Source organism: Sarcophilus harrisii, chromosome 1, assembly GCF_902635505.1.
Source record: "Sarcophilus harrisii chromosome 1, mSarHar1.11, whole genome shotgun sequence".
Taxonomy (NCBI): domain Eukaryota; kingdom Metazoa; phylum Chordata; class Mammalia; order Dasyuromorphia; family Dasyuridae; genus Sarcophilus; species Sarcophilus harrisii.
Window position 1 is genome coordinate 465024497 of NC_045426.1, and position 25649 is coordinate 465050145.

Sequence of the window (25649 nt, forward strand, 5' to 3'; positions counted from 1 at the left end):
GGGGAAGTAAGGGATCTGGTAACCATTCCAGGGTAGAGAGGACTACAAGCAGGGACCCTTTGTGGGTAAGGAAAAGAGCAAGACCAGAAAAAAGTATTGACCACACTACTCACTGCATCACACCCCCTTTAGAAACACCCAAAATTTATAGACAACTCTAAAAACAGCAGCCAAAAAAATTGAGTTAGTCTCTTCTCCATTCAAATGAGCAGAACCAAACTTTAAAATAAAGTTCAAAGTCAAAAAATAGTTTGGAAAAATGAAGAAATACCAACACAAAAAACTTGACAAAGAATGGTGACAAAGAAGATCAATACACAAACTCAGAGGACAATAATGTAAAAATAGTGACAAGTAAAGCCCAAAAGAAAAAAATTATATATATGCATATATATAAATTGGACCAGGTCCAGCAAGAATTCTTGCAAGAGCTAAAGAAAGAGATAAGAGTGGTAAAGGAAAATTTGGGAAAAGAAATAAAAGTGAAAGTGATATAAGAAAATTACAAAAGAAAATTAACAGTTTGGTAAAAGTTGCACAAAAATACTAAAGAATATATCACCATAAAATACAGACTTGGGAAACAGAGCCAAGATGATAAGAGTAAAGGCAGGAATGAACCTGAATTCTGCCATTTTTCTCTCCAAACAAATTTAAGATAATTTCCCAAATCAAAGTGGAATAGCAGAACAAACAAAAAATCAGTGTTAAGCAATTTTCTAGCCAAAGGTAACATATGTGATTGTCAGGAAAGGCCTGTTATTGTTGTTTATTCTTCATTCTTGAAGAGGATCATGTCATCAGAGAAGTAATGGCATCACATGCAAGTGAATTGGATTTAAGTGAGGGAAGACTAGGCAGGAATTACCCAATTTGCCTTCTCCTCCAAAGTCATCTGGATCCAGTGGCAAAATATTGATTCAGTACAACTGGAGTTGGCCCTGGATGCAGTGGGAGACTTTGGCCTTTTAAAGCTAAGGTCTTCAGCAGGTCTCAGTTTGACCAAGGAACAACTAATTGGTGATTAAGGCTAGCTAAAAAATGAGGTAGAGACTGGCCTTTTTTACCTAGTTTAAAAAAAAAAAAGTAATTAAAAAAAAAAAAGAAACAAATAAACAAAAAAACCCCCCATAACTGTGTATATGTGTATATGTGTGAGTAGAGGCATACATATAAACACAAACACATACATATATACATGCATACACGTATACACACAACACACACACACACACACACACACACACACACGAATGAATGAAGATCCTCATAGTTTCTGGCCAAATAGAAACAGTTGCTATTTGCATTCACTCTTAGCCAATCATGGCCCAAACAATGACCAACTCAGACTTGGCCTGGATCCTATTGTTGGTCAACCAATGAGAACTAGAGTGATTTGGGTTTAAGGCATCATCAAAGCCTGTAAACTCCAAAATGTCTTGTGAGGTTCCAGTTATCCAAAAATATATTCCTCTGGGCCCTATATGAACAGTGGGGGAGAAAGGAAAAAAAGAAAAAAGTTTTCAAAAAAGTGGTAAAGACACCAGCAATGAAGATGAAATTAAAACAACTTATTAGGAGCTATATTACCCAATTTTATGCTAGTAATAGCTATAATATGAGTACAATGAATGAATATTTTAAAAAATATAACCTCCCCAAATTAACAGAAAATGAAATAAAGTAATTAAATAACTCTCTTAGAAAAATAAATTGAATAACAATAAGAAGCCTAAGAACCAAACTGATTTATAAGTGAATTTTACCAAACATTTCAGAAAAATAGGTAAAAGGGGATTTTTCCATAAAATTTCTTTCATAATACAAACATGCTTTTGATATCTAAACCACAAAGAATGAGAGGAGAGACCGAGACAAAGACAGAGAAAGACAGAGACAAAGACAGAGAGAGAGAGAGAGAGAGAGAGAGAGAGAGAGAGAGAGAATATTGTATACCTGTTTCCCAAATTGATGAAAATTGATGAAAAAATTTAAATCAAATAGCAGCAAGGAGAATAAAGCCATATATCACAGAAGATCATATTCTATGCTTAGGTAGAATTTATGCCAGGGATGCTGGGCTACTCCACTCACTGTAAGTATGACTGACCATATAATAATTTTAAAAAATCATTTAATTTTATCAGTGGGTGCAGAAAAAGCTTAAAAAGAAATATAACACCAATTTCTATAAAAATGGCAGAAAGCATAGAAAAATAAAGGAAACCTTTCTTAAAATAATACGCATTGGCTTTCTAAAAGTTACAACAAAAACTAAATGTAACAGAGATAAACTTGAAAATTTCTTAATGAGATTGGAATTGAAGCAAGAATTTCCTTATCACCACTATTAATTCAATATTGAACTAGAAATGCTAGGTATAACAAAAAGACAAGAAAAAGAAACTGGAGAAATAAAAATAGGCAGTAAGGAAACAAAACTATCACTGCAGGTGAATGGTATACTAAGAAAAATCTAGATCAATTAAAAACTAATGAAACAATTAATATTAACAAAGTTGCACAATATAAAATTAACCTACATAATAAATCATCAGCATTTCTATATGCTACTAACAGAGACCAGAAGAAACAAATAAAAATAAAAATGCCATTTAAAATAATTGCATATAAAATTAAATACTTGAGTGTTTACCTGCCAAGACAAACTTAGAAAATAAATCAATTATAAAAGCAATTATTTAATTACAAAACACTTTTCACACAAATAAAGACAATTGGAGAGATATTTAATAGCTCATGGGTAGGCCTCACAAATATAATATAAATGACAACTCTACCTAAAATAATTTACCAAACAGTGGAAGAATTATTTTGTGGATTTAGAAAAAAATAATAAAATTCATCTGAAAGAACAGAAGTTCAAGAAAAGTAAAGGAACCAATTTAAAAAAATGTGAAGGAAGGTAGTTTAGCAGTGGTACACATTACAAAGTGGTAATCACCAAAATAATCTGGTATTAACTAAGAAATGGAGTAGTGGATCAGTGGAATAGATTAGATGCATACTGAATGCTAGTAAACAATCATAATAACATAATGTTTGATAAACCCAGAGATCCAAGTCTGGGGACAAGATCTCATTACTTGACAAAAATTTCTGGGAAAACTGAAAAGCAATTTAGTAGAAACTAAGCATAGAATAATATTTCACACTGTATACTAAGATAAAATCAAAATTTGTACTTAATTTAGACAAAGAGTGGTATAAGCAAATTTAAGAGAGCATGGACAATTTTACCAGTCAGATGCATGGATAAGAGAAAAATTTATGATCAAATAACAGAGAGGATCATTGGAAGTAAAATAGATAATATCATTTCTTTAAATTAAAAAGGTTTGCAGAACCAATGCAGCCAAGATTACCAGCAAAGAATTTTTATAGCAAATTGCTCAGATTAAGTAGTTATTTCTCAAATACACAGAGAACCAAGTCAAATTTATGAGGATATAAGTCATTCCCCAATTTCTGAATGATCAAAAAACAAATAAGGATTTTTAGAAGAAGTCAAAACTATTTCTAATCATATGAAGATTATATGGTTAGATCAAGGCATAAGGAAAATTATTTTGGCAGCAGTTTGTTAGATGGATCAGAGTGGAGGGGAACCTTGAGTCAGGAAGAGAGATTAGAAAGCAATAATCTAAACAAAAAGTAGTGAAGAACTGAATTAAATGAAGAAAAGGGATCAGAGGTAGGAAGATATTGTGAAAGTACACATTTTGAGATTTTTGAGATTCAATTCAGTGAATTGAATATGTGGAGTAAGAGAGTCCAGGATAATTATACCTGAGAAATTAAAAGGATAGTGATGCCCTCAATAAAGTTTGATGGGAAAAAGCTAAGAGTTTTGATGGTAAAATGATGGAATTGGTTTTAGATATGCTGAATTTAAAACATGTTTAGAATGATAATTTTGAAGTATGCAAGTGAAATTGGTCTGAGGCAAGATCAAGACAATGGAGCAAAGGCAGAAAACTCACACAAATTTCTACCAAACAACTCCAAATTCCTTTAAATAATGGCTCTAAACAAATTTTAGAGCATCAGAACACCCCAAAAAGACAGGGTAGAACATTTTTCAGTCAAAGACAATGTAGTTCATTAGAAAAGGCCTATAGCACCAGAGTGGGAACCTAGTGCATAGTCACAGTGCAGGAAGCACCATCACAATGCTGGCCCTGGCCCTGGCCCCGGTCTTGGGCCCCATCAGTAAAGTAGATACAGGTCTAGAGACCTCTAAATCAACTTCAGTATTTTGGTTTCTAGACCTTTCAGCCCAGAGAAACAAGAGGATTTGGAATGTCAGCAGAAAAGGTCTGTAAAATCAGGATGGGAGTCCAGCATTCAAGCCCAACACAAGCCACTCCAGTACAGCCCCCCAGACCTGGCCTGGCCCGGGACCCAGTGCCAGCAACTTTAGCAGGGACAGTCCTAACAATTCTAGGATAGAAAAAAAGGACTTTGGGGGAGGTTCTTCACAGGATCTCTAAAAACAGCTTGGGACTATGCACTCCCTCCCCTGGAAACAGAGCCCTTCTTTAATAAAGAGTTAAAAGCTGAGTAATAGAAAAATGATCAGACAACAGAAAAAATTTTCTGACTATGGAAAGTTACTATGATGACAAGGAAGATCATAACACACATTCAGATGATAACAGAGTCAAAGCTCCTACACATCCAAAGCCTCCAAAAAAAAATTAAGAATTGGGCTCAAGTCATGGAAGAGCTCAAAGGGAATTGTGAAAATCGAGGAAGAGAAATACAGGAAAAATTAGGAAAAGAATTGAGAGAGTGCAAAAGAGAGTACAAAAAGCTAATGAGGAAAAGAATTCCTTAAAAAGCAAAATTGACCAATTGGGAAAGGAGGTACAAAAGTTCACTGAGAAAAGCAATTTCTTAAAAATTATAATTGAGCAAATGGAAGCTAGTGACTTTGTAAGAATTCAAGATACAATAAAGCAAAACCATGAAAAATGAAAAAAATAGGAAAAATGAGAAATATCTCATTGGGGAAAAAAAAAACTCATGTAGAAAACAGATCCAGGAAAGATAATTTAAAATGATTGATCTACCTTAGAGTCATGATCAAAAAAAGATCATGGACATCATCTTTCAAGAAATTATCAAGAAAAACTGTCTTGATAGTTTAGAACCAGAGGACAAAATAGAAATTGAAATAATTCATTGATCACCTCCTCAAAGGGATCCCAAAATGAAAACTCCCAGAAATAATAATAGCCAGATTTTGGAACTCCTGAGTCAAGGAGAAAATATTGCAAGTATCCAGAAAGAAACAATTCAAATATAGGGAAGCCACAATCAGGATAACACAAGAGTTAGTAGATTCTACATTAAAGGATTATAGGGGTTGGAATATGATATTCTGAAGAGCAATGGGGTTAGGATTGCAACCAAGAATACCTACCCAGCAAAACTGAGTATTATCCTTCAGGGGAAAAAGTGGATATTCAATGAAATAGAATATTTTCAAGCATCCATTATAAAAAGACTAGAGCTGAATGGAAAATTTGATTTTAAAATATAAGACTCTGGAGAAGCATCAAGAGGTAATCAGGAAAGGGAAATTATTAGGGACTTAAGTTTACATTTCTACATGGGAAGATGATACTTGTAAGATGATACTTGTAATTCATCAACACTGTCATTATTATTGTTAGAAGGAATGTATATATATATATATATATATATATATATATATATATATATGCAGAGGACATAGATATGAGTTGTATAGGAAGGGATAATATTTTTAAATGAAATTAAGAGATGAGAGAGAAGACACTGGAAGAAAGGTTAAGGGAAAAGTGAATGTTATAAATTGTTATTAAAAAGAGGCAAGAAAAAGCTTTTACAGTGGAGGGGAAGAGGGAAAAGAGAGGATGAGTGAATGAACCTCTCTCTCATCAGAACTGGCTCAGTTTGGAAATAACATTCACACTCAATAAGAGTATGAAAATTTTTTTTATGCTGCAGGAAAATAGGAGGGGAAAGGGATATGGGAGGGGGGGTGATATGAAATGGGTATGTTGGGAAGGGAGTAGTCAATAGGAAAACACTTTTGAGAAGGTACAGGATGAAAGGAGAGAGAAAATAAAGGTGGGGGGAATAGTTAGCAATAATAATTATAAAAAAGAATTTTGAAGCAAGTTTTTCTAAGAAGGCCTCATTTCTCAAATATAGAAGGAATTGGATCAAATGCATAAAAAATAAGAGCCAATTGATAAATAATCAAAATGTATGACCTGTGTCCCAAAAGCTATAAATTCATGCATATACTTTGACCTAATAACACCACTACTAGGCATGAATATCAAAAGAGATTTTTAAAAAAGGAAAATGAACAATATATACAAAAATATTTATAGCAGCTTTTTTCTTAGGGCAAAAAAATTGGAAATGGAGGGGACATCCCTCACTTGGGGAATGGCTCAATAAAATGCGGGTGTGTTTGTGACTAAACATTGTAGTTCTATGGGATATGATGAACACCTGTTTTCAGAAAAAAACAAATAAACAAAACCTGGAAGTCCTTTGTGAAGAAAAGCAAAGTGAAATGTGCTTTATACAAAGTAATAGCAATTTTCTGGGATGATCAGCTATAAATGACTTTACTATTCTCAACAGTACAATGATCTATGAACTACTCTGAAGGAACTTATGATGAAAAATCTTATTCATACCCAGAGAAAGAACTAATTACGTCTAAAAACAAACTGAAGCTCCCTCTCTCTGAACTTTATTTTTTTGAGAATTTTTTTCATTAGGGTGGGAGAGATCTATGTTTTCTTTCACAACATAGCTTTTATGGAAATGTATTATATAGCTTCATTTGTGGTTTCTTAATTGGATGTAGGGATAAGGGAGAGAACCTAGAACTTAAAAATTAAAAAAAAAAATCAAATGTAAAAAAAGTTTTAAATGTAACTGGGGGGAAATATTAAATAAATCAAATGCCAAAAAAAAAAAAAAAAAAAAAGAACTATTAAAGGTACAATTGGACTGCCAATGAAGGCAAAAAAATGAGTCGTAGTAAGATTAAAGCTCAGGGGAGGGAATTAGGTTGTATATATAAATCTAGATGTCATTTCATAAAGATCACAGTTAAATGCATGGATCTTAAGGTTATTTACCAAGAGAGCAAGTAAACAGGCAGAATTTTGGAGATATGTCCACAATTTGGGGGTATGATATGTATAATGAGCCAGCAAAGGAGATTAAAAAGAAATAGTCAAACACAAAGTAAACCAGGAAAGAGTAGTGTCATAAAAACTAGAAAGGAGAGAGAGCTCTAGAAGGGGAGAATGGTCAGCATTTGACAATGTTGACAGCAGACAGCAGACAAGCTGGATCATATCAGGGCTGAAAAAAAGATCATCAGATCTACTCGGTGAGGCAATTGAGGTTGACTTGCCCAGGGTTGCACAGTTACATTGTGTTAAGTGTCTGAGGCTGCTTTTGAACTCAGATCCTCTGACTCCCAGGCCAGTACTCTATCCACTGTGCCATGGAACTGCTCCTAGATCTAGTAATTAAAAGATCATTAATAACTTTGGAGAGAGCTATTCCATTATATCCATTATACCATTCAAACATCAGTATGTTCTAATCTCAATTACTTCAAAGAGGGCATTTCCATAAAGGAAACCTTTATAAAAATAATTCATAATATCGAAAATATTTTTACCACTTATATACTCATATTCTGTTCTGAATTTTAGTTATAGTTTCTTTATTTGAAGTTTTATTGATTTCTTTTGGTTTTACAATCCAAGTATCCATGAAGGCCTCTTGTAGCAAAGTAAAACAATTATATAAAGTGATGATATAGTCATTTCTTTCAAAAGTTCAAAAGTCAAAAATATTCCACATCTGTAGCACTTTTCTTCAACTCTCAATTTAAAAAAAAGTTTTTAATTAACAGTATTCTTTTTTTCTTTATCTCACCCCTTGTAAAAAAAGACAAAAAAAGAATAGATTCCTTGCAACAAATATTATATATTTGTGTATGTATATGTGTGCGTGCACAAGCATATAAATATGTGTGTATTTGTGTGTATGTGTGTGTGTGATTCTTCTTGTATATATTGTGAGCTATGTTAAAGCAAGTGCAACATAATTATTTTTGGACCTCCCACAGGCATTTAAAACAGCACTTTCAACATTGGGTATATAATAACAAGATTAATGAGTGAAAGAAAAAAGAAAAAACATATTAGGATTTAGGCTCAAAAGGCTACATATCCTTAGGCTCCAGAAAATTTCAATAGAACCTAATATGATTATAGATTTAGAGCTGGTATTTAGACCTCTCATTTTTTACAAATAGTTAAAATCCCCACAGAGATGAAATGATTTGCCCAAAGGCATAAAGAGTCAAAATCCAATCTCAGGCCCTCTGATTCTAAAGCCAGGATGCTTTCCATAGCAACACATTGCAACCCAGTTACAATGAATCACCTTATTTGTTATAATTACTATAATTGCAGATATATTCATTTCTGCACTTCATACTCAGATACATAAAATATATGTGTGTACATGTCTATGTCTATGTATTTGATCCTGAAAATTATCTCTTTTTAGAGCTATTTAAGTAGTCAACTGGTTAGACCAGCCCACTTCTCCCTGGAATAGTTATCCATAATGATAAAAAAAAATAAATATATATATATATATATATATATATATATATATATATGAGAATCATAATTTAGTAACCACTATTGTTGGTTCCTAATCTAACAAAGATGACATTTGGCTGAAATATATGGGAAAATTGCTTAAGTGTTACTTAGCTATGCTACAAACTCAGAAGTTAAAAAAAAAAAAAAAGAAAATCTAGAATTATTCATGAAAAATTCTAATAGAATTTTAATCGAATGGAATTCTAATCAAAACGTTAGAATATTCTGTCATGAATGAAATTATAAGAGACAGAGTCTGTGTAGCCTGATTAATCAATTTATTAGTTAAGTTAGTAATAACCAATAATTGAAGTCATTTGTCTCTTGTGATTACTAAAGATTCCAAGTGAGCATCCCAGGGACCTTTAAATCTCAGTCTCTTCCTCCTGACAGTACATCAATGAGATCTCCCTTGGCAAAAGTAAAGCAATCAGGATTGGGGACATTTTAATGAGGAAGTGGGTTTAGAGCTCCCAGTTTCTCCTTATTACTTCATTGTTGGGATGTGGCAAGGAGACAGTTAGGAAAAATGCACTGGCCATGAGATCCAGTTTCCTCTAAGAATCTTGATCAGAAAACCCACCCCAAAATGGCTTAGTCTCCTGTTTATAAACCAAGTCACCCCCAATTTAATGAAAAGGGAGCAAAACTAAAAGGACTTGGGGGAGGGGAATAATTTATGTCTGATGGCTTCTATTTACAGGGTAAATAAAAGAAAGGATCCCAGTCCAGACAGATGCCTTGAGGACTGGGAGTAATCCCTTATTTATTAGTCCTTCTTGACATTCAGAGTTTGGGATCTGAGGAAATAGTTGGATTCAAAATACAAGTATTAGTTATAAATAATATACTCCAGCATTCATTTTCCTCACACTTACCAGAATTCTGGAGTGCTACAAGTATTTGCTTCATTTTTGCATTTTCTTTCCTTAGCTCTTGGTTTTCATTAATCATTTTTTTTAAAGAGCCAAATAGATTTTCTTCCTCCTTTCTTCCCTGTTCATCTTGGGAATCCATCCAGGCAAGGGAGGAGTTTTTGTCTTCTGAAGTTTGTGAGATCACGTCTGCTGTTTGAGGCTGTGTTGTTTCTGATATCAGTGGCTTCTGTAAGTATGTTCTTCGAACATCTACTTTTCTTACCAAACCAGAAGTGCTGGGAGGTAAACCAGGGGTTTCATAAAGGAGCCTCCTTTTTTTGTTTGGCACACCGACATCATCTTCAACCCTTTTGTAGGCTTGGAATTTCTCGTCATCACTGACATTATTTCTTTTCAGGTATGAATTTAAAAAGGGATTATCTGAGACCCTTTTCCTTGCAGGGTGAAAATTGCTGAGGAATGTATTTTCTTTAGTAGAGTTCATAACTAAGAAAATGGAAAATGACAATAACAACAATATGATATAAGGAAAGCTTTTTTTTTTTTAATTTACTAAGGCAATTGGGGCTAAAGGACTTGCCCAGGGTCATATAGCTAGAAAGTGTTAAGTGTCTGACATCAGATTTGAACTCAGATCTTCCTAATTTCAGGGTTGCTGCTCTATCCATTATAATAACTAGCTACCTCAGGAAAGTATCTTTTAAATAAATAATCCATCTTTTTTAAAAAAATGCAATTATTTTGTCTTGTCATTATTGATTTTATATAAATTCTCTGCCAAAATTTTACTTCCAAGAATCAGAGTGGATTATTTCATGAATAGAATATATTTCATATTCTACTTCATAATATTTATATATATTTCATAAATAGAATTCACAAATAGTATTAGAAACAAGAGTTCTGAACTTTTCTTTATGAAAATCCATTCAAGGTTCTAGTCATCTGGATAATAGTTAAAAATCTTATTGGAGCACCAGTAAATATCAAGAGATCATGTGGGTCTAGTCTATTATACTTCTATGTCAGCAGGGTTCAGTTTTTAAAGGACAGTATAAATATCCCATCTTTTTATTTGCAAAGGGTCAAATAAGACATTCTCATATGTTCTTTGGGGTGTGTGGGACTCTGAATCTCTCTCTGAATGTCTCTCTATCATACACACACACATAAACACACACAAATTAAATTATTTATAGAATTGTTATTGTAAATTATCTAACAAATTTCACCAGACAAAAGAGATTTTAGAGTTAATTACAATGCAATTAGCAATGCTTGACTGCTTACATGTACAAAAACCTCAAATAAGATTGATAAATAACTTGCCAAAAGGTGCAGGCATATAAATTCACACATGGTAATTATATCAAGATTAAAGTTACTCACAGTAATGCACCATCTATAACTAAAAATCACCCAATTTAAGCAAATGTCTCAGGGCAGCATGGTTTCTCTTTTTGTGTCATTAAAAATATGCCCTAATTAATAAAATCTGTGATTATCAAACAAAAATTTTCATATTCCAGAAGTCTTTTTTTCCCCTTTGCTGGAAAAATTTAAAAATTTAAAAAATCAACAAAACAATTCAATCATCACCTATTATGACCCAGCTTAAGGTTATGCAAACAAAACTTATTTTTTTATTCTAATTGACTTTAATATAACTTAATATAACTGTAAAGCTAGCACTAGTCTGATTAACAATTTTACTATTCCCTTTAACCAGCACACAGGAATTATAATTTAGTCATAGAAAAAAATCCTTTCTCAAATTGGCAGAGAAGATAAGACAAAAATAATCAATGTTGGAAGGGCTATGGAAACAGCAAATTAATTTTTGGTTGATCTATGAATTGATGACTTCATTCTGAGAACTTATTTGGAATTACATGCAAAAGTCACTCACCTATCCTTACATAGTGATTCTCTCTCCTAAACATGCATGCCAAGGAGGCAAACCCAGAAAGAAAAATCCCAACTATACCAAAATATTTGCAACACTTTTTTCAGTAGACTGGCTAAATAAGGGATATGTCTGTGTTAATGAAATATTATCATGCCATAAGTTAACAAGTAGGAGGAAATAAGAAAAACATGGGTAGATCATTATGAACTAATATACAACTAAGTATTATCAGAAGAACAATATATACAATGATACATTAATATGAAAACAAAAATAATAAAAGGTACTAAGATACTAGATTAATGTTAATAACCAATCTTCATTCTAAAGATAGGTGATAAAATATTTTCCTGTTTCTTAAGAGTTTGGAGATTATGCTTGTCAACTGTCAAAAGTCCTCTGTCTCTGTATCACACACACACATATACACGCACACAATAAACACACATATCACTGCCTTTTTTAGTATAAGGAAATATTAATGATGATAAGAGAATAATATTGGGAAATGATTGCTATAATGAAAAACATCAATAAAATACAAAATAAAATAATTTGGACAATTATAGAAAAAACAAATGTAATAAAATAGAAAATAAAATCAAAATGCTTTTATGTTAGGATCACAGAGTTTAAAGCTATGAAAAGTGATCAATGAATTGAGATCATTTCTTTAAGGGAAATTGGGAGCCATCTCTTCCAAATGTTTAAAGAAAAGCAATTGTAATTCTTGTTCATATAAATAAACTATTCATTAGACACTGAATGCTTATTTACTCGTCAGGAAGTTTATTCTTCTGTTTAACCATATTGCCAAAAAATGTAATTCTGTGTTTATATTTATAAAAAGAATTTTGACCTCTATTAATGGTGAAATTTAGAAGGTATTATTAAATTAATGACGAGTAAACATTTATAAGAGGAAGCAATGATTACAAAGACAAAGAGAGGATGGAGTATCAAAATTAGGCAAGGCCAAACCGAGTTAATTTATTTTTTGGCAGTGCTGCTATACTGATAAAGAGAATGCTTAAAATTTACCCAACATCAATACAGCATCTGACAATGTCTCTAAATGTGTTCTTATAGAAAATAAAGAGAAATGTGGGTGAGCTAATGGCATAATTAGATGAATCTAAACAGGTTGATCCAAAAAGGAGTGATTCACAGTATAATGTCAACTTTGAATAAAGTCTCTAGAAAAATATCCTGGAAAATCTGTTCTTAATCCTATTTTTGAATCATGTAATTATTATTAAGATAAACTGAGGCTTAAATTTCCAAACACAATCAATTTATTAACAAAGCTAAATCTCTAACTGATGGGAACAACTCTTCTTTTATAGTTTTGCAGCATGCAAAATGGAATACAGAACTTCATAGGGAGGGAATGAGTTATAATTGATGAAAAGAGTTGATACCATGAATGACAAAATTGTTATTATTGATTAGAAATCTGAGGCATGGAGAAATAATATTATGATTTATTAGAAATTGGGAATGAGAAGCTAACAACAACTCCCTCCTTTCCTTCTCTAACTAAGAAACGTTCATTGTTTGGGTCTGCCTACAAGGTTAAAAATAGTGAACAGGCCCTCTTTGGGTAACAAACCAAATAAATTTGAAGGAAAGCTTGAGAGTATAAAAATACTAAACCTGACTCCCTAGTGTCTATCCACATTCCTCAAGTATGAAAATTTTCTTGAGGCAAAATTATAATAGTGATTAGTAGCAGACTTGGATCTCTAAATCTCATTACAGGACAGATGAGTTTTTGAACTCAGCTTTTGAACTTAACTTTTGAAGTTAAGACACAAAGAATGATGACTTAGGCAGTAACAGGATAAAATCAACTAACTGTAAATAAGATCAATTTAAAAAAACAGAATGAATCTGATCATTTCAGTCATACTTTCACTGATGTCATTATCTATTAAAATGATGCAAAGCTAATACATTGGATGCAATCAAGCCAAAAATTATTTTTTGTTTTTTTTATTCTAGCTTTTTATTTGTAAGATATATGCATGGGTAATTTTTCAGCATTGACAATTGCAAGACCTTTTGTTTCAACTTTTCCCCTTCTTCCCCCCACTCTTTCCCCCAGATGGTAGGTTGACCAATATATGTTAAATATGTTGAAGTATAAGTTAAATACAATATATGTGTACATGTCCAAACAGTCCAAACAAAAAGAATTGGACTTTAAAATAGTGTTCAATTAACCTCTGAAGGAAATCAAAAATGCAGGACGACAAAAATAGAGGGACTGGGAATTCTATGTAGTGTTTTATAGTCATCTCCCAGAGTTCTTTCCCTGGGTGTAACTGGTTCAATTCATTACTGCTCTATTGGAACTGATTTGGTTCATCTCATTGTTGAAGAGGGCCACATCCATCAGAATTGATCATCATATAATAGTATTGTTGTTGAAGTATATAATGATCTCCTGGTCCAGCTCATTTCACTCAGCATCAGTTCATGTAAGTCTCTCCAGGCCTTTCTGAAATCATCCTGCTGGTCATTTCTTACAGAACAATAATATTCTATAATATTCATATACCACAATTTATTCAGCCACTCTTCAATTGATGAACATCCATTCAGTTTCCAGTTTCTAGCCACTACAAAGAGGGCTGCCACAAACATTCATGCACATACAGGTCCCTTTCCCTTCTTTATAATCTCTTTGGGATATAAACCCAGTAGTAACATGGCTGGATCAAAGGGTATGCACAGTTTGATAACTTTTTGAGCATAGTTCCAAATTGCTCTCCAGAACGGCTGGATGTATTCACAATTCCACCAACAATGTATCAGTGTCACAGTTTTCCCACATCTCCTCCAACATTCTGCATTATCTTTCCCTGTCATTCTAGCCAGTCTGACAGGTATGTAGTGGTATCTCAGAGTTGTCTTAATTTGTATTTCTCTGATTAATAATGACTTGGAGCATCTTTTCACATGGCTAGAAATAGTTTCAATTTCTTCACCTGAGAATTGTCTGTTTATATCCTTTGACCATTTATCAATTGGAGAATGCAAGTCAAAAAGTATTGACGAGCTAGAATATTAAGAAATAAGCTAGAATGCTAGGATAAACCTAACAAAATGAAATTTAATAGACAAACTTGAACTTTACATTTATGTTTTAAAAAATCATTTCTTAGTAAGGATAAGAGATTTGGTGAGTGTTTTTTAATGGGATGTAAGCTTAATATGTCCCTTCTGGCTTTGTTGTGGCAGAGAGGCTTAGGTAGCTCAAAGAAACCATGAGCTGTGCTGTGCAGGATTATGCCAGATGGACAGTTCATAGTACAGAGTTGTGACAAAAGATGATACATTGGAGAAGGAAAAGGCAAACCTCTCCAATATCTTTTGCAATAAAACACAAACATTATTAAAACAATAAAAGAAATGGCTTAGCAGTATCAAACCTATATATTATAAAACAACACTCATCAAAACCATTTGGTACTGGCTAAGAAATAAGAGTGGTGGATCAGTGGAATGGGTTAGATACATATGACACAATAATCAAGGCCTTTCTAGCCTTGATGAACTTAGTAACTTAGCTTTTTAAAACGTTAATGGAAAGACTCTTGGACTCAAAATCAGTGAACCTAATTTCCAATTCTAGTTTTCATATTTTTTTGCTATGTAATTTTGAAAAAAAAATAGTTAATATATCTGGTCCTCAGTTTTCTTAAGTCTATAAAGTAAATTAGTTAAGCTAAAAAAAAATAACATTTATATGGTATTTACTATGTATAGATCAAGCACCATGCTAAGTGCTTTACAATTATTATCTTATTTGATCTTCACAACAATCCTAGGAGGTAGGTGGCATAGGTGGCATTATTTTCCCCATTTTACAGCTGAAGTAAGACAAAGGATTAAAATGACCTGTTCAATGTCACAAAGCTAATAAGTGTTAGAGGCTAGAGTTAAACTTAGGCCTTCCTGACTCCACACCCAAGGACTCTCTCCACTGTGTCATTTATCTGAAGGCCCTCTTACCTGTGATAGTTGATTCTATTAGAATAATCTATTATTCTAGAATGTCAGCAGGCCCTGTAGTTTTACTGCACAATATAATTGATCTTTTTTGGGATATCCTAAATCCATAATTGAACTGTTAAGAAAAAACTGAGTAAATTCTTGTTAAAAGGCGGGTAAAATGAAATATGTAATTCATCATAAAAATAACTTCTTCAAAAAAAAGTTTTGAATAAAGTTTCAGGCCTTAAAATGTAGCTTCAGGTATATGGTTAGTTCTGACACATGGAATAATCTTATTCCATTACAATGCCAGATAGATGAAAGATTCTCATTAAAGAAACCCCAAGGATTACCAGATAATGGTGGTTTGTATAAGGGGTTCTTATCTTCTGGCAAAGTGAAATGTGGTCTTTTGTACAGCAATTTCAAAAGAAAAATATAGTGTGTTATACTAAGAAAATGTTACAAAACAAATTTTGTGGTTGAAGAATGACTTGAGTTTTAAATGTATATGAAAAAAGATGACTTTCTACTTCTTAAGAACAAAAAATTTACAAATGTGAAGAAAAAGAAAAAGTTCTGATGAAACAAATGAAAAACTGACAGACATAAAAATCTGTTATAGGATATTTAAAAAACAAAATAATTGGCTAATCATCAAAGCTAAAGTGAGGGAAACATGAAGAAGTACTGCCAGATACCAAGAAAATTACCTTACTTGCTTAAAAAAAAAGAAAGAAATGTACTTTATAAGAATTGGGAAAAGATTCTGTCTTGACACAAAGCACACAAATTAAGAATACTGAACAGATCAAGGAATCAGAGAAGTAAAGAATTCCCTGCCCTTGAAGTTTGAAAGCAGGGTGACAAATATCTGAACTAATAAATTTTATCTCAGGATAGAAGCAAGACCAAGCTGGCAATACACTCTGATGACATGAATGTATCGCATTTCCCAAATTGTTTAAACTACTGCAGTTATTCAAAGGAGAGTTCAGGTACAGAAATAACTACTTGCTTCCTTGCGACCTTCAGAGTTTAAATGAGTAACAAACATTTTGAGCAGCTAGTCATCCATGGATGACCCACTTGAGATTTCTTTATTCCTTTGGCACTGAATTCATAAAACTACAAGAGACAGCTTTCCATCAAAGATGACACTGGTAGGGAAAAAAAAAGGATCCCTGCCATTGGGACTAAAGGATAATGGGAAGCATAAAGTGAAGGGAAATATTATAGTAGAAACTGGGTAATCATTAGCAACAATCCTCTAAAAAAGGTATCTCATGCTCCACAGAAGCTAAATATTAAAGTAAAGAATTTCTGAGTTTTTAGAGATTGTTGACAAAAGCACACAGCAGAGAGGCCTGCACGGAGCTCTTGGGCTGCCAGAAGGAGGTGTTTGGAGATCACTTTCACAAGATGAAGTGTACTTGTGTTAGTAAAACCATCTAAAGTGATCGAAAGTGTTTGAATGTCTTCATGGAAAGAAGCATTACAGATCCCAGGCTTGTAGTTTTGGCCTTTCTCTGATTGATGATTCAGTTACACTTCAATATAAAAGAAAAAGGAAGGATTTGATTTGAAATCATATGAACACATTTTATTTAGGAAAGCCAACATTTCAAACTGATCTTAAATAAGAACAAACTAGTCTATGTGTCATTGAAAAAGAAATCCCATGTTTTGAACCCTTTCAAGCAGTTTTTACAATGACTATAATAATTGAAACTGCACTTTTCAATAACTTTTTTCTTCATGAAATGACAGTAAAAATGCATGGAATTAGGATAGAATTAGGAGATAGAGTGTCTTGTGTGAGGAATAGTAAAAAAGCAAGTGTCACAGTCAGTCAATAAACAATTTTAAATGCCTGCTTCTTTTCATTCATGGTACTAAGTAAACCCTGGGGATAGAAAGAAAGGCAGAAGACAATTTGTAATTTCAAGGAGGTCAGAATCTAGTGGAGAAAACATACAAATAAATATATAAAACAAATTATAGATGGGATAAATAGGAATTATATATAGGATAGTAAGTAATTATAATTATTAAGTAATAATTATAAAGAAATAATATAATGATTATATATTATATACATATAATTATATATTAAATAATAATTATATGTAGGAAAAATAGGAAGTAACAAATAATCAAGAGTTAAGAGGAATTGAGAAAGACTTCGTTTAGAAGTTAATTTAGCTAAAATTTGGAAGAACTCTCAAAGGACAGGAGGCATAGATTAAGAGGCAAAGTATTATTTGCAAAGCCTGGGTAATAACCAGTAAAAATCCCCAGTCAGAAGATGGAGATCTTTTGAGACAAATAGTAAAAGAACAATGTCATTGAATTGCAGAGTATGAGATACAATATAACATATAAACATTGTAAAGGTCTGAGATGGAACACATTATGCAGGACTTTGAAGTCCAAACAGAAGACTTTATATTTGATCCTGAAGATAATAGGAAATCACTAGTGTTCATTGAATTGGAGGGTTGACAACATAAGTTGGTAGGTATTTTAGGAAGATTACTTTGAAGTTGAGTGGAGGGTGTACTGGAGTGGGAAAGGGCAGGGGAGGCAGGGAGACTGCCCAACAGATTCTAGGCAGTGGTCTGCATATTACTCTAGGTCTAGGGACTCTACAAAGGTGGTATCAATGACAGAGGAGGGAAATAAGGTACATATAAAGGATATGACAAAGGTAAAATTAACAGGATTTGTCAACAGATAATATGAGAGGAAAGAAAGTTAAAGACTTAAGGATAACAACTAGGTTGAATGAAAAACTATAATAACAAAAGCAAGAAAGAGAAAAGAGTATAGGAGAAAAATAATGAACTCAGTTTTGGACATGTTGAATTTTAAACATCTATAGGATGTCTACTTCCCAAAGTCCAATGGGCAGTTAGAAATACAAAACTAGAGATCAGCAGATAGGTAAGGAGTATCGGATAAGGAACTTTAAGAATCCACAGCATAGTATTATTGATAATTGAATCCTCAGGAGCTGATGAGATTCTAATTAAAAAGTAGAGAGAGAGAAGAGGGCTTGCGGTGGAATTTTGGATGATATGAGATTAGTGAATAGAGAATTAAGAAGGAACACTGAGGTAGGAAAGGTTAAAAAATACTGTCACAAAAGCCTAAAAAGAAGAGTATTTAGGGAATCATAATGTCAAAAGTTGCAGAAAAGTTAAAAAAGATTTGAGAAAAAATGTTAAGACCTGGAAATTAAGATATCATTGGTAACTTTGGAAAGTCAAATTTCTCTCTTAATCCCCTTCCCAAGATGTTGAAGAGACTTCATATTGAATATGGATTTCTTTTTAAATTTTTTAAATTGCAGCTTTTTATTTTCAAAATATATGAAAAAATGTTTTTCAACATTCACCCTTGCAAAACCTTGTGTTCCATTTTTTTCTCCCTCTTCTCTCCCCACCTTCTCCCCTACATAGCAAGTAATCCAATACAGTTTAAACATGTACAATCCTTCTCTACGTATTTCCACATTTACCATGAAGATAAGAAAAACCAGATCAAAAAAGGGGAAAAAAGATAGAAGGAAAACAAAATGCAAGCAAACAACAAAAAAACCTGAAAATAGTATGTGGTTATCCGCACTCAGTCCCCATAGTCCTCTCTATAGGTGCAGATGGTTCTCTCTATCACAAGTCCATTAGAACACCTCATTGTTGAAAAGAGCTATGTGTATCAGATTGATCATCACATAATCTTGTGGCTGTGTTCAGTGTTCTCTTGATTCAACTTACTTCACTTGGCATCAGTTTATATAAATCTCTCCAGGCCTCTGTGAAATCATCCTGCTAATTATTTCTTATAGAACTATAATGGAATATGGATCTCTTAACATTTCTAAACACACTAAAAAAAGGTTTTAAATATGCTTCCATGGTGAGTAGGACTCTCTTGACCTCTCTAACTTTATTGTTAATGTCCTTTCAGAGAGTAATTAACCAATAAATCAATAAGCACTCAAATAGTAAATAGAATGTTGAATCCTAGATTTAGGAAGATTTATGTTTAAATCGCACCTCACACATCCACTAGGAAATTTGCTTAATTTTACCTTAATGTTTACCTTAAGCACTGGAAAGGAAATGGCAGACCAATCTAGTATCTTTGCCAAGAAGACCTCATTTTAGGTCATGAAGAGTTGGATACAACTGGATGACTGACCAATAGTCACTAATAGAAAGGACTATCACAGGTCATGGCTCTTGAATACAGCCTGAAAAGAAATCTGGTGTTATAAAAGACTGAAGTAAATAACAAGTACATAGGGAATGAAAAGTTTGTGAAAAGGTATAGTGATGAGCATTGTCATATTTGAAGAATAGCAAGTGGGATTGTTTTGGCTGGATTGTAGCATACATAAAGGGAAATCAAATAAAATAATTCTGAAAAAAATAAGTCAGTGTCAAGTGATGAAGATACTTAAATATCAAGTAACAATATACATTACATTTCAGAGATAATGGAATCAAATGGAGAGGAGCCTCGTCAGACCTTTGCTCAAAAAAAGTCATTTTGGTAACTTGGTGGAGAATGGATTATAGAAGGGAGAAATATATTTTAGGGACATAATTTAAAATGTATACATAATAGAGTAGAGGAGAGATGAAGAGGGTCTTAATTAAGGTCACGGTCATATAGTTAGAGAACAAAGGAAGGATAAAAGGGATGTTCTGTGAAAGTAGAATCAACAAGGCTTGGAAATTGATTCAATATATGGGAAAAGGGACAATGAGGAGTTGACAACAAGGAGGTTATAAAACTAAGTCACTGGAAAGTTGATAGTGGAATTCACATATGTATATATACACACAGACACATACACATATATATATATGCGCTATACTCTTGGAAAAGTACAAATTGTTGATGTGCAACTGCTTCATAGGATAAGGTAAGGCTGGATATAGAGATCTTGGGGTCATCAGCAGAGAGACATTTGAACTCATGCAAATTAATGTAATGACCAAGACAAGAGTTTAGAGATAAGATTCCAGGACAGAACTTTTGACATTTACCCATTGTTAGAAGAAAGGACATGAATGATTGTCCAGAAAATGAGACTGGATGTAGAAAGAGGAACTAAATAGTTAAGAGGAGAATAATGAGAAATCCATCATGAAAAACCAGGCAAGAGTTTAGTAATCAGGAGTATAGAGTGGTCAATAGCAATGAGTCCTAAAAGGAAGCCAAAAAGAATGAGTTTAAAGAAAAGGTCATTGAGTTTTTAGCAAGTGAGAAATTGTTGATAACCTCAGAGACAGTAATTTCAGTTAAATGAGGAATTCAGAAGCCAAATTCCAAGGTTTGAAAAATGATAGTAATGGAAATGGAAATCATAAGTTTTTTTTCTGCTTTTTCTAAGAGTTTGGTTGTGATAGGAAAGAGATATGAAATCTTGTGGGGTTGATAGAAAGATAGGAGAGAGAAAGGGGGAGGAAATGTGAAGAAACTTTAGCATGTCTATAGGAAGCAGAAAAGGAGTTAGTAGAAAGATATTAATCAGTGAGAAGGAATGATTGTGGGAATAATTACAATTTCAAATAATTTTGTATATATTTTGCTTTTATATATATATTCATATTCATATTTTCACACTAACAAACAGAATGAAAATATCTTTAAAAGGGGATTATTTCATTTTGTCTTTGTATCACCAGTACTTAATAGAATATGGATTATGGAAGGCATCTAAATGATATATGTTCATTGATGAATGAATGAGCAAAACATTAATTGGAAAAGCTTATGTGTTGGGGGGGAGATAAATCAAGTCAGTATGAGTTCTCAGAGAAAGGGTGGTAAGTATGTATAAAATAGAGAGATGACTATATTCTAATTAACTCAGATAAACAAAATAATTCATGGAAATTCTTTTTTTGGCTGTGACTTCATGTGGTCATTAAAAAAAAAGATTTAGGGTCCATTTGACTGGGTAGTAGGATATTTGAGGATATTTGTTCCTAATTTTTGGGATTAACTGATTTATCTCACTACTTTCTTTATATTTTATATTCTTTCATCTATATACCTCTTGAATTCCCACATTCATCTCCATCCCTAGTAAAACCTAGGTAAATTGAAGGCAGCAACCATTTGCATTTTTTACTTAGTATTCATAGGTATATTTATTCCCAGGCCCAGGTCTGGACACATCATGAACACTTAACAAATGTCTGTCTCCAGTTCTTTTGCTATTATGACTGCCTTATTGCATATATACTCCATATTTTATTTGTCCTTCCTAAAATATGGCACAAAGAACTATACTCAATACTATGTGGGTCTGAGCTGAGTAAGACATTTAGAACAGTATTATCACCTGTTTCTTTCTGGATGTTATTTCTTTTTTAATGGAAACTAGAGTAGTATGTGCTTTTTTGTCTATGATGTCACACAGTTGCCTGATGTAAAACTACAATCTACTAACATTCCCCATTTTTTAAAAGTAGAAACAGTTGTCTAATCAGTTTCCTCATTCTAACAAATGAAGTTGATTTTTGAACTCCATTTATTATCTCCATTAAATTGAATTTTATTCAGCATAACCCATCTTCTAGTCTTTGGAGATCTTGACTGACATCCACTACATGAACTTTCATAATATCTAAGAATTAGAAGGAACTTCTAAACATCATCCTCTGCTTCAAGACCTCATCAGGGATTTTCATTTACCACATAGAACAATCCATTTCACTTTGTTATTGTTGTTCAGCTGTTTCAGTCATATCTGACTTTTTGTGACTTGATTTAGGGTTTTCTTAGCAAAGATATTGCACTGGTTTGCCATTTCTTTCTCCTACCCTATTTTTGTAGATGAAATAACTGAGGCAAGCAAGATAAAGTGACTTGCTCAGCATCACACAGCTGGTAAATACCAAAAGTTGGATTTGAACGCAGATCTTCCTAATTCCAAGCATGGGACACTATTCACTTCACTACCTAGTTGTCCCATTTTTCTTTTAGACACTTCTGATTTTTTTTTAAAAAAGCTTTCTTTTACATCAAACATTATTTAATCTGCAACTTCCATCAAATATTATTTAATCTACAACTTCCACCTCTGATTTCTAACTCTGCCTTCAGCCTAGGCAGGTATAATGAATCTATTAGCTTGCTAATGTTTTGGTTACATCTTTGGGCCTAACCCCAGTACTGTATCCTTCATGGAGCTTTCCCTGATGATCATGATGTGCCCTTCTCCCCTGCCCTAAATCTGAAGCAAATATGGTTTTTATTTTCTGTCAAATTTATCATTATACTTTACCTGGACCTTTAATTTGCATTAATTACATTAATTACTCTGTTTATTACATCTTGGTTATTTGGACATATGACTTTTCTCTCATTAAACTGTAAATTTCTTGATATTCTAATGACTACCTTCATAAAACAGACTCCCAACACAGAATCCTATAAACAGCAGGTGCTTCATAAAATAAACTGACCTATTGATGACTTATCCAAGTCCCCATTGCCCAGCTTCCTTTCATCTACAAACACAATTAATATTGTTTTCACAGAATTTCCTTTTCACTAAAATGTAAAGGTTAGATCAGATGATCTAGGAAATGCGTTTTAGCATTCACTATTCTAGGATTGTTCTATTTGTCCACAGTGCATGTTAAGGATTAGGGCCAGCATTACACTTAAGTCAGAAGCAGTCTTAACATGCAGTTTCACATGGTGCTATTTCAAAGGTACTAGGAAAGTTCATGTTCCATATTCATAAATACCTCCCTTTATCCATGTGATTTTTACCCTTAGGTCTCCATTCCTTTGACTTAAAATGTCCACATTAAAGCACATATATCAAGGGAAAGAGAAAATAATTTATGCTATTATCAATTTTAGCCTCAATGTGAATCAGTTTCAGATTCTATACTAAAAATAAATTTTTTATCAAGGAAGGATCCATGAGAACATTTAGATGCCTGGGGGAAGAGATGAAGAGATTATTTGGTACTAATCCAGACTGGGGAAGTTGAGGTAACTTTAAACCAATTTTATTCATTTCCAAGTTTTCTTTGAGGTTATCCCCAACTAGAAGCTGCTGTAATGTTATATAGACATAATAGTTTTTCCCTTGTACCCTGCAGTTAATTGAAGAAGACAGCCCTGACATGGATGCCCATAGGCAGGACAGAGACACAGAGTTAGTTAAGATGTTAAAAACGAGATATGTGAGCCATATGGTTTGCACATCAAATATACTTCAGGGTAGTTAGTGCCCTTTTTAGAGAGAAATACAGGCAGATTAAGGAAAGGAATTGTCAGAGTTCCATCTTGAAATTAGACATTGCAGCTGGCACTGTTAAGAGCTTCTCTCATCAGTACTGCAAGAAGGGACTATAAAGAAAGGTGAAATAATGAAAGGCAGTGAACCACATAGCTTTGGACAAAAAAGTGACTTAATTCATGTTGATAGGTCAAATAAAGATACTTCAGACTAAATAAATCCAATTTGCAAGCAGAGATTGACAACCATGCAGATGAAAAGAAAGGGAAACCTTAGTTCTTAAGGAATCTTAAAGATTGTTAAAGACAGGGTCACCCATGATTAGATAGAAGACTAGAAGAAAAGAAGAGATTGATAGGAGCCAACAGATCTTAGGATTGATAATAGGTATGAAAGGGACCTTAGAGAATAGCTAATCCAATCTTATCATTTTACAGATGAGGAAAGTGAGAAGAGTCTGTAATCTTTTGTGGTTGATCAGTCATTTTCAATTGCAGCCAACTTTTTGTGACCCTATTTGGGATTTTTCTTGACAGAGATACTAGAGTGGATTGCCATTCCTTTCAGCACCACCTAGTTGGCCCAAATCTATTACAGCTCAATTTTCTATTTGGACTTTCTATTATTGAACTAAATTTATCTACACTTTAACTACAAAAGAAACCATTCTTCATGTAAAAATGCAGCCTTTCCCTCAAAGAATAAAGCCAGAACTATATTCACAAAACAGAGCTCAAATAGAAGAGATCTGGCTGTTTTGTTTTGTTTTTTTCATCTGCAATGGAAGTCTATTATAACCTACTTATCACAAGTATATCACAAGCAAACCAGAAGTACAGTAAAATTTTGTTCCTTGCGATAACATTGTATATAATACATAAAATAAAAGTGTGATATAGAACAAATAATCTAAAAAGAAAAGTTGGTAGTACTGAATCCTAGCTCATATTATAAATGGTTCTACCAATAGTTCAGATTTTTAAAAATATGTTTTCATATGATAGTTAATTTAGTCAAAGACTATAGTGGGCATATGTGTACATGTACACATGTAAGGGAAATGAAGGGAATTCAAGTTATCTATACATTTATCCCCATTTTTTTCTTTAACTCTGCAAAGATAGGCTTAGCCTACATACTCTCCAGTTCCAAAAGCAAACATATTCTCACTTCCTCATTAGCAGTATGAATAATAGAAGAGTAGGAATATAAGTATCAGCTTGATTCTCTCAAAACTTGAATGTAAAACACTTTCCTTATTATTGTATCAATTACTTATGACAAGGACTGATATTCACATTTTAAATAGATGAGGAAACTGCAGTTCAGATACTTTTAAGAAGAAATGAAATACAAAGTACTTAGCACAGTGCCGGTCACATAGTAGGTGCTACAGAAATAAATGCTCAATCCCTTCCGCTTTCTGTTTTAAGAAACTTAGTCATGATCAAACATTGAATAGTTACTAGAAGCAGGATTCATATGCAAATTTCTTGATTCTACGTTATAGTGTCCTTTTGATTACATCTGGCAGTGCTTTCATGATGAAACAAAAGAATTTGGACCTTACCACTTATGATAAAGAGATAGAAAAAATTAAATGTTGTATGGCACACATTTAATCCTGAAGCATCTAGTAATTCAATATTTTTCTTTGCCAGATTTAAATATACACTGTAATTATCTATTCATGTCACTATTATACCTATCCTAAATTTATGAATATGAATGTCGGTATATCTACACACACACGCACACACATACACACACACCCATGTATGTGTCTACCGATCTATTTTAAACTTTAACATGCCCTAAGACTTTTGGAACACAGGTAGAGAGGTGTGTGT

The 25649-nt window shown here is 33.0% G+C and overlaps 1 protein-coding gene across 7 annotated transcripts in view; it reads right to left on the reverse strand.

Moving 5' to 3' along the window:
- Nucleotides 1-25649, reverse strand: part of LOC100926624 — a 199215-nt gene that overhangs the window by 142939 nt on the left and 30627 nt on the right. For 5 of the 7 annotated variants that reach the window (XR_004230940.1, XR_004230941.1, XM_031946380.1 and 2 more), the window contains exon 4: nt 9608-10093. The exons of the other annotated variants lie outside the window; for them this stretch is intronic. Coding sequence is in view for 3 of the 5 variants with exons in the window: in XM_031946380.1 (XP_031802240.1) it covers nt 9608-10091 (484 nt within the window). In the remaining 2 variants the exon portion in view is untranslated. The remainder of the gene's footprint in view (nt 1-9607; nt 10094-25649) is intronic. 7 annotated transcript variants of the gene reach the window in all.